The sequence below is a fragment of the Molothrus aeneus genome, chromosome 1 (genome assembly GCF_037042795.1).
Source record: "Molothrus aeneus isolate 106 chromosome 1, BPBGC_Maene_1.0, whole genome shotgun sequence".
NCBI classification, from domain to species: domain Eukaryota; kingdom Metazoa; phylum Chordata; class Aves; order Passeriformes; family Icteridae; genus Molothrus; species Molothrus aeneus.
The window spans coordinates 142083265-142096491 of NC_089646.1; the positions used below are offsets into that span (position 1 = coordinate 142083265).

Genomic DNA, 13227 nt, shown 5'->3' on the forward strand with positions numbered 1-13227 from the left:
CAATCACAATGGAGTCAAACAACAGCCAGCCTGTACCGGTTCTCAAAATTAAATGAGACCATCCTTACAGTACAGATGTTCTACTCACAGCGCTTCTTCTTGCACAGACATCCACAAAAGGACTGACCAACAAGTAAAAAAAACAAAACTGAAGAGCTCTAAAGTCCAGGAAAGTTCAAAAAAGTTTAGTTTACCAAAAAGAACCCTCAATTAATTCCAACAGTTCAAGTGCAAGTGAACTTCTGATTAATATTAATCACAAACACCACCAGTTTACCATGCAAATATTTTAATTATTTAAATTGCTCTCTTCTGAGCATGAAGAGACAGAAGTACCACTCCATGGTGGTCTTTCCTATGACAGTGACAAAGGACCGCTTGCTTATAACTTAAATATAATAAATTCCCATTTTGTATAACTGAGGCTGAATACCCACAGGATATTATTAATATTTCCCCTCCAGCATCTGGTCTAATAAAGAAACACAGAACAGCTTTGCTGTAATAAAAAGTTTACAGAAAGTTCAACAATTTAATTAAAGACAATACAAAATATGCTGTCTGAATTCAAATAATTTATGTAAAAGTACATGCATGAGAAAATACTGGCAAGAAGATTTGGGTAACCCTATTATCGGATGCACGTTCTTTTTCCTAGAGATAACATACAGTCAAAAATACATTTATAATTTAAATTACAATAGAAGACAGTATTTCAAATACAATTTCGGGTCTGCCAGCCAGGCAGACGAAGGCAAAAGAAATTCCTGTTAACACAGGAAAAATGGATAGAATAGAAAAAAAAAGAGCAATACTGAAGTCACTTAACAAGCCTGCAGTGTTTTGTTTTTCCTTTTATCAAGGAGGGAGAAGATACCAGAAAGTAAAAGGGACTGTGTCTTCTCAGTCAGGTTTTTAGTAAGTGTGATCAGAGCATCAGGGATTACTTTCATCCATGTACCCCAGAAAAACCCATTCTCCTTGTGGAGAGACAGGGCACAGATCTCTTCCACAATGCCATGCGCACACAAGTGTGGATCCTGAACTACCTGGTTCTCAGGGGGGCAGCTTGGCCCCAACAAACACCTTCTCTGAGCCTCCAACAGCACCACTAATACTCTCACATCACAAGTTATTCCTCACCTTTATCAAATACCGAAACCCCAGAAGTCACCTTCATCATCATGGTATCAGACTGAAATACCCAATATTTCTCACCATGTGTCACTTGCCCTCCACATTTTTGTGGTCATCTAAACAGTTTAACAAGACGACACATGATTAACTTCTTTCAAGATACTTTAGTTCATTGATTCTCAATAAAAGCACTGGTTGCAGTACAATAGTTTGACATACAGCAACAAAAGGTACTCAATTTACATGCACAAGCTATATAACAATAGTACACAGTCGTTCCTATTGCCATTATGAAACAAATACTACTGTGACAGCTGGCACAACCTTCCAATTGTTCTCACAAGCTGTAACAGAGTGATGAAAACGGTGTTGCAATGGTACAATGCCAAAGAACAGAGATTTGGCCACTGCTGGAAGATTTCAATCAAGCTGCCAGTATTGTAATGGGAAACAGTGTTGAAGTAATTGTAAAAACAGCAACAAAAGAAGCTATGCAAAATTGCTCTGACTTGTAATTCAGTTTAAGAAAAACGTGAAAAATACATACAGCTTTGTATAGAAACAAAAGTGCATGCAGAGGCAGAAAAGTTAAAAGTTCAAGGGAAGACAAATGTGTGGATGAGTAAAAAAAACCTCTGAACACTGAAATACTGTAAACCAGCAGCAATCTGTTGGTGAAAGAGTGCATAATTGCCTTTCTGGGCTGTTTTTGTGGGTTGGGGTTTTTTGGTGTTTTTTTTTGTGTTAGTGTTGTGGGGGTTGTTGTTATTTGGATTTTAATTTATTTTAATAAAGCTTCCACCTTTGAAGCACAAGCTGAAACTCCTCTGCATTTGTGCTTGCTGCTTGGCTGAGCTTTCATTCAGTTTTACAGCTTGGTCCAGATTTTCCTGGTTTAATGTGCAAAGTACAGCACATACTACTAGGACTACTCACTCCAAGCTTTCAACATCTGCTTTTTAAGAAACAGATCCAAGTGCCACCTTGATTAAAGTCAGTTTCAGTATTGCTGTTAAAGGGCTTCTAGAAATCAGAACAGGGAAGTCAGATTTATAACAATGAGCTAAGCAATGAGTTTTGTAAAACACACACATAACAATAAGACTTTTCCTACAGCAAATAAAAATCATCAGGGGACTTGATTTTTTTTTTAACTTTTCTTTCTAGGTTTCAGAAGTGCTAGCAATTTCAGCAACAAAACTTTCAAAGTGCCCTGGCTGTGCCACTTTTTAGTGGCTTTTCCAAGTGGTATTCAAACAAGTAAGAAAACTTCTCCTCTAAGGGACAATTTGCAGTTTAGCATTATGCTATTGGCAAGTAAGATCCTGAAATATTATAAATATTCAATAGTTGTCATAATTCTATTCATAACCATATAAAAGCACAGTTACATGATACTGCACAGGTCTATAATACGCCAAGTAAGACTACAAAAATAAAAGTAAAAAAAAAAAAGTAAAAAGGCCTCAATTCTCCTATTTTTGTTGCTTGGTTTTTTTAACTAATTGTGTCAGGAAAAAAAAAAAGTAGCAAAGACTTAATCTTAAACACAAAGGTATTATCATCAAATCAGGTCCTCTAATCCAGACTGATGGTACACTTATCATTTCAACTGAAGCACTCATAACAAACTTGCAATGCCAGCATTCATTCATACCCTGAACTGTTCCCTGGCCTCATCTACCCAATCAATTATTCACACCTTATATTAAGCAGAACAATTTAAAAAGTTGTTTGTGGTTTTGAAACAGTTGGTCTGAATTCTTTAATACCACACTCAAAACAGAGGAAGACAAATTAAGGATATTTCAACTCAATTCACAAAACATTGTTTAGAAAGGGGAAAAAAGAGGCATGAATATGGAAGTACAGAAGGTTGTTAAATCACCACTTTAAAAATGGACTTGGTAGAGAGCCTACACTGGAAACACTTACCTTGTCAAAGCATCAACATGATCATCAGAAGACAATTCAGAGACACTTAAGTCAGAATTGTGAAAAAATGAAACTATACTGTCAAAGATCACTGAAATATCTAATCTAAGGCAGTGCAAAATGATGGCTGGTGAGGGGCAACCAGTCTCCTTGCAAAGTGAGGGACTTCAAATTACTCATCCCTGATCTTCTTGGTAATCTGCATTGAAGGACCTGATGAACACCAGTGATATTTCTGTCATGCAATTACAACTGTTAAGCAACCAATATGCAACTCAAGAGTGATACTGTCATCCATGGTGGATTATTGAAATAATAATCCATTAAAGAGTAAGTTCAAAGGGGAAAGTGGTAAACATCTTGCCATAAGTGAAAACATTTCAAAAATTTACAATTAAATAAAAAGTTAGATGATATCTTATAAAAAGAAGTACTGAACACAACAAGGCCACAATAAATTAGTGTTTCCATAAAATGACATGCTGAAGGTTTTGTTCCCAAGTCTATACATTTTTTTACTGTCTGTTAATTCCTAAATATTGACAGCATAATTGAATAATTGAGGTACAGTAGTTTACATTTGTATATGTCTTGTAAAAAGATTATTATTTTTCTTCCAGTTTTTCTTCCTCCTCGCCAAAGAACAACAAAGGAAACATTCCTAAAATGCAGCCAATGGTCACTCCAATAGCTTTACCCTAAAGAAAGAGGGGAAAAAATTAAGTTTTTCACCGATCAGTTATTACTCATTACCCATGTACCACCACAACCAGGGACACACAACCCTTGTTCTAGTTTTCAGCTTGGAATCACATTTTTCTTAGCATGCAGACTAGAAACACAGTCTATGAGAGAGAGACAGATATGACAGGGTTAGAAACAGTGTTTGCTATGACAAAAGACAATTCTGAAGAAGGAGGAGGGCAATGATCGTGAAGAGTTGCACAAGTGGTAAGAGAGGAAATGGACATTCAAAGGACAAGCAGAGTGGCCAGGAAGACAGAAAAGGAAAAAAAAATAACCAAAACACCAAGCCACCAAACAACACCTACACACATTTTAGGTGCAATTATAAATGCATCTGCTTGTATCTGGTACTACAAATCATCAAAGGAATGAGTGGCTCCTTGCAAACATGATGGCTTTCAAAGGCACAAGGCAAAACCAACAAAAACTGGAAAACATTTCAGTTGACCTGAATGTATAAGTCAAGAGGAGAGGAAATAAAGTAAGACAAGCACCCTCCAAACCACATCAATAGCAGTAGGTGGATAGTGTTGAAAAACTTGAGACAGCAGATAAAAAAGACAAAATGCTACCATACAGGCAAAAGCACACAGAAGTTTTTTCACAGAAAAAGAATATAAACAAACTGAGTGCAATGACAGGTTTTGCCACAGGCTCAGCTTTTACTGAGAAGACTCTTAGACTATGGGGCAGCCCCCTGACAGCATGCCAACTCTTCACTGCTCTGTGCTTTGATCTATCACTGACTTTTTCTACCATAACTTTTCCTCAGTAAGTGCTATTTCTTCTCCCTTAAATCTGCAAAAGTATTTTTCCCAATGAAGGCTCATTCTGACAAAGTATCTGTTTCTTTACTCAGTTTCTGATAATCTGTTTCTTTAATCATTGCTCATTGCTGAAGTGGTACCACTTCAAATATTTAAATGTTAAGTAAGTAATCACGCTGAAAGGCATCTGCAAGGTGAGTGTCCTGTAACTGTAAACACAGGCAGTGCATACTACTCAAATGCTGAAAGTTTGGCCAGAGAAAAGCTGATTTCATATCCAAGCTAATTATAGATCATTAGAAATTAGTACAAACCAGCACAGGTATATGAATAGCAAGCACTTGACAAAGAATGTAGAGGAGTAAACTACTAAGTGGTCATAACTTCCAAGTAAATTATCTTATCACCACAGTCAGAGCTCAGCCCAGGTATCTGCACAGTGTACACAAAGTCATTGCAGAGACTATCCATGTCACTTGTCACTTGGGCTTGCTGCATACAAAAAAAACACTCAAGCTCAAAAAATTCCCATCTCTTGATTCTCCCTGATATGGGCTTAAGACTAAACCCTCTGGGGAACATGCACAAAGTTGGTGGTCATTAAGGAATAAATGGAAAAAGTGACAAAAAGCATTTATCAGCTGGTTTAAACACAAAAAGCTCCACACCAGCAGCACTGCCCACAGGATACTCACCAAGTGTGCACTGAGCCGGGTCTGCCACATGTCAGCTTGTTTGGGTGTCAGGTCAGGGATTGACAGACCCAGCCGGGAAGCCAAAGCTTCCACATAACCTGCAAGACTGAAGAACAAGAAAACAAGAACAATTGATTTTGAATCTCACAGTATCTTTTAGTGAGGGTTTTGAAATACTTGAACTTAAAGACAAGAGTTTTTCCTTCAGCATACCAATAAAGTGATTGAGAGAAAATTATGAGACAGAGTTCAGACTTCTAAAGGTCACATTTTGCAATGTAATTAAATTATCTCACTGATTGAAGACACAGTATTTCTAAAAAACCTTATGCAGTACAACACAACTAGTGTGAATGTTAATGCATTTTTACAGAGCTTTTTAAGTAACCTTTACTGGAGGAAAGGTCACCCACAGACTAGTTAGTGGCAAGCCTTGTAATTTGCAGAAAACAAAACAGAAGGAAAGTGGGAAAAACAGGCATAACAAACAGCTTTAGTTTCAGCAGTTATGCAGGAACTTCCTGTAAAAACTAAAATAAGCTGGATCTGTTTTTATCAGAAATAGGTTTGCCTAGACCTGAAGACATTGCAGAGATATTGTTTCAGCTGAGGAGAAGGAAATCTCTTCAAATTTGGGGATAACAAGCTGAGAAAGTGTATTAGGCAGAACTATATTACGTTACAAAAAGAAATATTTTTCCACTTTGCATCTCAATGAATATACTTAATATTCTTAACACAAGTTCATACATACCCCAGTCCAGCTAAATCTGAAACAAGGTTTCCCAAAGCTGCAGCTGGAGGGAGGAAGAGAAAAGGGTATTATTTTAGCTACAAACAAAATCAACCCTCCAACGCTACAAACAAACCCAGCTCCCACCCTCCAGTGACCTTCGCATACTCTCATTTTATACAGAATTAAAGACTAGACCTAAGTTCCTTATATTTTAGTGGTTTTTATTCTGACCTTATTACAATTAAATAACAGCAGCAGATTAGAATTAGTAAGAGGTGCAACTATTTTTCTCAATTTACATGGAGAAAACTTGACAAATACAAAAAAGACAGCACTAACACTTGGAAATCAACATAACTTTTGAGATTAGAGTTAAGAACAGCTGTGCATGATTGTCAGCTCCATGCAGCTAATGCTGGACACCAAGAAAAGCCTTCCAGTGCCTGAAGAGGCACAGGAGCAGTGTAAATAGAAGGAGCTGCCACTCAGGTATGCAGCTTTGATACGCATGTCATTATATCCATGAACTGCGTCAATTCAAGAAGAAATAATGTAACACAAGTGAACAAAGTTACACACAAAATACAGATTTCACAGCAGACCTTACTAAGATAAGCTTCCCTGTGACTGTCTCACATTGAACCAAGGCCTGCAAATTTCCAAATCCTGAACTTGCCCTGCTGTAACATTTTCAGCTCAGCTCTCCCTCCTCGTGCTTTTGAGCAATGCTACACCTGCAGCTGGTGGATCCATGAGCACCCTCTGCCACTGCAGAGGCACCAGAGCTGCTGAGCAGAGCTTATCAGTCTTGGCCCAGGGCAGGGGCAGGGTGGCTGCTTGGCCTTCCTGTGGTATCTCACCAAGGCAGAGGAGCCACCAGGAAGTGCAGTACAAAGACACCAACACTGATCTCCCCTTAGTACTGCAAGCCAACAGCAACGTACAAACACATATATCCACATACATTGACACTGGGCCCTGGGGAATTTAGAGCAGTTCCATCACAGAAATGCAAATACACTTTCCCAACTGACCCAGGATTTGAGTTATTAGGCTGAAATCAACAACAAGCACTTCAAAAGCTATTTGAACTGAAATTCCTTTTCTACAAATGGAATATGTCCTACGTAGTATATGGTAGAGATAATTCATGCTATATATGTGTATAATATATTGTAGAGTCTAAGGTATGTCTGTGATCACCCTGGCTGGGAGCAGAGTCTCATTTTTATTCAATTAGTTCCCTGACAACGTTAAGATAATATCAAGTCTGTTAACATATGAAAGAAACCTCCCTGGGCCATGATTGATAAGTTTCTGTGGAACGTCTGAATCACTCACAGGACCTGCACCTGGGAAGATTGCATCTACCCTTCTCAAGAACCGGTGTAATCAAGAAGGTGTAATCAAGAACCTGCGGTCACTCTGCTACATACAAATACAGACTCTGCCAAGGTGCTCAGACATCCGTCTGGACCCCTGGACCTACCTTTGTCTATTCCAGCACATGTATGGCCCCAGTTCTACATGTGAAAAGACACAAAGAAACGTTCATCCCTGCCTCAGGCAGAATAAACTGTATATAAGCTGGCTGCTTGAAGCACTCGGGGTGAACCACGGGGAAACGCTGGCACTTTGTCAGTCGGATCTGGGTTCACCCAGCGCCTGCACCCGGGGCTGACGCTGTCTTGGCTGTGGTGGTCTTTTGAAATTCTGGGTTTTTTTGTTATCGATCTAATAAATCTTTGTTAAATTTTTTTATAAATTTGGCTACCGATTTGATCATTTCTAACATCCTAGCTTCACCCAGAGATTGTTTCTTTATTAGGAAATGCAGCTGCAAGACTGAGGAAGAGCCATTTCTAGCCCTGTGTGCTACTTTCAGCTTAAAATATAGGAATGTGCCATATTAGTCTCAATGTGCTGCAATTTTAATACTTGCCTGCCATAGTTGAAATTCCTAAGACAACTCCAATTGACAATTCTATCTGGGTTCCCTGAAAAATAAACAGTTTTCTCATTATTTGAGGGATTTGGAGTTAAAATAAATTATATTGATACAACTGACAAAAGTATTGTTTATTGCTTGTCTACATTAAAAGTGAAAGAATAAATGGACATTTCTTCTATTAGATCACAGAGATCTTATCTTCCTGGCATATATTCCCCCTAAGGCAAGGGTCTACTTCTGAAAGTCTTTTAATATTTTGTATGTACTCTCTCAGGCAGCTGGGGGACAAACCTGCAACCCCTATCCCTGCATAGCATCTTCCCCACTGCAATTCTTAGCTGAATGTAGAGCTCTGAACAAAAACTTCTACAAATACCAAGCAAACAAATAAAACACAGTATCACAGCTCCTTATGTTTTCAGCTGAAGAAACAAAACCACATGGTCTACATTATGAAACACCAGTACATGGTCAAAAGATGAGAGACAAAGTTCATGAACTAAAACAAGACACGTTCCAGTTGGATAGAGCAAATCATTTTCCATCCTGAGGACAGCTGAGCATTGGAACAGGTTGCTCAGACAGGCTGCCCTTGGATTTCTCAAGTTCCTCAGGATAAAACCATGAGCAACTTGGTCTCATCTTACAGCTGGATCTGCTTTGTGCAGGAGGTTGGACTAGAGACCCCGAGATGGTCCTGAGCAGAGGGACTTTCAAGACTAGACCTCACAGGCCATTCTATTCTGTTCTCTTGAAAAATATGCATCTTACAGACTTGTTCAAGGAATTAAACAGTGAACTTACCGCAGCAATCATTATTGCGTTATCCAAAAATCCAAACCCTACAAAAGGTAATGCATTGTGGAAGAACACTAAAAGAAGTAACAAAGAAAAAAATTAATTTTTATAAGTTCACTAGTGCACAGGAACAACTGAAATGTCTAATACTGGTTTTAAGAGAAACAAAGGCAGAGTACACAAAATTCCTTTCCTCCTGGTCACCATTTTGTTGCTGGCAGGTGTGGTAAAACCCTTTGCTACACAGAAATGTTACTAATGGCTTGTAAAGAACCAGCTTAAAAATCTGCTTTGCAAGTACTTTTACAATTTCAGGTGGAAACCACTTATACCTACTAGTGCATAAGAGAAATACTTAAAACTACACGAACTCTGGTATTATTTACAGACCTTACAGCGATGTTGCAGTATCACTGAAAATCACCCAACTGTCTCACCAGACTTCTTGAAATAAAGGCCCCCTTTCTGCAAGTCCCTCAGTATTTCTGTGCAAGAGCTCCATCTTCTTCACACATTCCTAACATTTTGTATTTCAATTCTTGTCAAAACTCCTTCAGCCAAATCTGCAAATGCTAAGGTGGGTTTCACTAGGGTGTCATATACTCTTAATTATCTCACAATTTCAATTGTGAATTGTATCTTGACTTTGTTTGTGCACTATCCTCAGTGCAAGTTAGACTTGTAGCTGCTTTTTAATACATTGCTTAAGAAACCAAACACCATCTTTTGTTTCACGCATTATCTTTTTTACTTTTAAAACCAATTAAATCCTTTCTGAAAATATTTTCTGTTGCAGAAGCTTGGAACATGCTGGTCTGAGTAATTTCTCAGAATGAGCACAGTGCTACTGTTTCATTCCTTTTTGTCTTGGTTAATTTTCTCTCTCAGGTTTTAGCTTGTAAGTTTTTGATGGGGGTGGGACTGAATTTGCACAGCATTGCCTCCAGCTCAGTTTCAAGGTGCTCACTTCATAAGACTAAATACAGCATGAGAACAGACTACATGACAACAATACAGCTGAAAGTTGCATTTTTTTCGGTTTTTTTAACATTTAAAATGCAGCAGAGTTTGGGTTTTTTTTTTCACTTCATGTTGGACTATAATTCCTACATTTTATAAACTTAAAAGAGATGCAAACCTAGGAAGAGGGATGAAAGAAGAGTGCATGAACCTCAGAGTCATGTGGAAAGAAACTGATATCCAGTACCTTTTGGGTTTCCTTTCTGCAGACAGTATGAATTCCATGACCACACAAAAAAACCAAAGCCACATTCAAGATCTTTCATGCTTAGGTACTAGAACATGAATGGTCATCTGTAACTATTTTGTGAGAATACACCTATTTTCTAAACTGCACAGATAATAGACTACAGCACAAAACCTATGAAACGTTCCAATTATTTTTAAACTATCATAGGACAAACCCACCAAAACATAAATAACAAAACAAGGACACAGATATGCCCAGTATTTTCAAAATGTGTGTACTGGAGCTAAACTGGGACCTCAAATTCTTGTTGAAATGCACAGAATTTTGGAATTCATGGAGTAAACAGAACCCCAGGGACAAAGGAGGGGGGGGAACAAATTAGGAAAAAAATGTAGATAATCAGAAAAGGAAAATGTTTGCCTAAATAAATTTGCTCACTGCAGAGGACAAAAACACAAAAATACACTAATTTGGAAACTAAATCAGAATTTGAATCATGAATCATAAATGCACAATCTGTTTCCAATTTCTCTGCAATTTTATACCACTTTTCAGTCCTTTTAAAACACAAAACCTGCACAAGGCACTGCAGCACCAACACTGCTTGGCTTAGAAAAACAATGTTTGCTGCTGGCTTTGAACAGTGTGCTCTCATTTGGGCTTTCTGTCCTACTTTCAGTAAGTGTTGCTCATTCTCCAGCCGAGGTGTTATGAAACAAAGGCAGCAGGGTGAGTGTTGGGGCTTGCTTTGGTTTTCTTTTACTCCATACAACAGGGATGAGGACAGACCAGCACTTGTGGAACAAAGATGAAGCCAATTCAAAGAGAGACTGCACCAATACTGAACCACATTCAACAAACATTCTTCTTTTACCATGTCTCAGTTGTCCTGGAGATGGTGGTGCAACCTCCAACTTCTCTAGAGAAGTCAAAATGAAATGAGAAAGTTAGCTGCTTCATCATAGATTCAGTTTATTATCAAGTCTTTACCAAATTTCTAGCAGGCAAAAAAAGCAGTTATGTTATTTAACAGCTATCAAATGGGAAAGAAAAATACTTCACACCTCCATTTTTATTATTTTTACAAAAGATAACATGGTATTAAAAGCCAAAATGTATTAGAATATTACAAGCTTACACCAGTATAAGTGATTATGCACAGTAACAGCATACTTCAGAAGCAGTCCAACAGCCATCTTCATTTGAAAATTACAAAACCACACCAAAATTAGAAAATATCACATCTTCTACAGAAAATTGTATGGTTTTTTTTAGAGGTCCTCTAAACATGCAGCAGACAACCTTCTTTCCCCCAGAGAGTCTGCAATATAAATACTAGCATTTATATTCTCACAAAAGGTATTTTTCACGCCAATGTAAGAATAAAACAAAAATGGAGACCACTGATTTTGGTAACAGCAGATTAAGTTTGGTCATTTAATGGATGTTTCAGGTATCCTGGACTCAAATCAAGAGAGAGTTTGCAAGGACCAGGGCATTACTCCTGAACCTGACAGAGTACTTTGTCTACAGGAAACCAACACAGTTGTGATCAGAGATGCTGTGCAGAATGCAGCAGCAAGTTACTCGTTTAACAGCAGCAAGGGTTTAAAAAACCTAGCTACTTTTTTAGGTTTCTCTTGTGCATTTTTTATAGTAGATATTGAACATAAGATCTCCTTTTTAAAACAGAAAAAAATCATTCCCCAAATATTTTCCAATATTATGAACCCTGAAATTATGACAAGTTGCTTCCATACTTCTGCTGAGGTAACTTCTACAGACAAAGGTTAAAAATGGTAAAACATGGAACCTACAACACTCAAGTATTCAAATTTTACTTGGGCAGACAAGTACATGGAAAGACAATGCTGCAAATACAGAGTGTGATTGATTTGAGCCTATGTCTGAGCACTGCAGACTGGAGCGAGTATTCCTGCATCCTAGTCACTCTTAGACTCAAAGCCATTTTAAGGAAGAAACAGAAATATTCACTCAAAGTACCTTTGAGGAAAAAAAATTAGATCATAATGCCAGTATTTAGCCAACCAGGACACTGACTTCCAAAATAATTTCACTAACTGAAGGACTAACACTTTCAAGCCCTAGCAGTTACTGAAGAGGTGCTTCTCCCTCTGCCCAATATAAACACTACCTAAGCTCTACAAACACCAGATGCACCCACCATGCAAATGGGACAAGTATAGTCCAAATACTACAGAAATAAAGATTACTTTGCTCTCCTCTATAAAATGCCAAGGAATCTACAGATTCAAAGCTTAGGCTGGAAGAGGAACATGGTAAACAGAGGGGGCCCCTTTGAGAGTCAATCTTCTGAAGCCTCGAGTATAGATGGCAAGGAAACATCAGACCAAAATTTTCAGCTTGCGTTCAGGGTGAATGGGATTGGGGATGGGACCCACCTTCATAGTGGTCTCACTTCCTTCTGTTTTTCACAGGTTAAGCAAATCTTTTACAGAAGCATGGACAAAGAAAGAAAGACCTGTCTATACACACCAGTACTGCCCTTTGGGCAGCTTTCCTCAGAGACAATTTCCACAACACTGGGGAAAAATCTGAGCCACCTTGAAATAAAGAGATTATCAGCTGAGGCCACTGGCTCCCAAAGCTCCAGATGCCCTGAGGGTGGCCAGGAAACCTAAGTCAACACTGTCACATTCCTGATGAGGCTTCCCTAAACTCATTTGCTCCATCCTGCTGAATGCCAGGGAGAGAATAAAAACCCCAAACTGAACACAAGCACAGGAGGTCACACAGTGCTGCCCTCCACGGCTTTCTGCTCTGATGGGAAGCTCCCACACCAGCCACTGTGGTTCCTGGGCTTCCTGTGGCACTGCCACTGAAACCACCCCTGCTGCAGTGCCCATCTGGTTTTTAGATCTAGGTCTCCATATAAAGGATTTTGTGATAAGAAACTGTATCAACATAAACAAATTTCCAGGAAACACTCTACCTCTGAGAAAGGCATCTTTTCAGTTTTCCCTAATTATGACAGCCAGTTAGATTAGATAATTTCAATCTATTTTGGGTATCAATACAGAATACAAAAGACTATTCAGCTTGTCACAAAATACTACAAAGCTCTAGAACGTCAGTTCTCTGGATTGAACTACAACTGAGTTTGATAGCACCTGTCAGTCTACAAAATTACATTCTACTCAGTCTAGCTAGACAGCAATTCAAAAAAGCTAAAAAAAACCCAGTGAATATTTGATTTCAGAAACTTACTA

General features: G+C 38.4%; 1 protein-coding gene across 1 annotated transcript in view; it reads right to left on the reverse strand.

The window, feature by feature from the left end:
- Positions 1–1281: 1281 nt before the first annotated feature.
- TMEM65 (transmembrane protein 65) overlaps positions 1282–13227 on the reverse strand; it is a 30488-nt gene continuing 18542 nt past the window's right edge. The window contains exons 2-7 of the mRNA XM_066566148.1: positions 10851–10895; positions 8773–8840; positions 7960–8014; positions 6036–6078; positions 5282–5387; positions 1282–3770 (exon numbers count right to left, since the gene is read on the reverse strand). Coding sequence (XP_066422245.1) covers positions 3678–3770; positions 5282–5387; positions 6036–6078; positions 7960–8014; positions 8773–8840; positions 10851–10895 — 410 coding nt within the window. The 3' untranslated portion in view covers positions 1282–3677. The remainder of the gene's footprint in view (positions 3771–5281; positions 5388–6035; positions 6079–7959; positions 8015–8772; positions 8841–10850; positions 10896–13227) is intronic.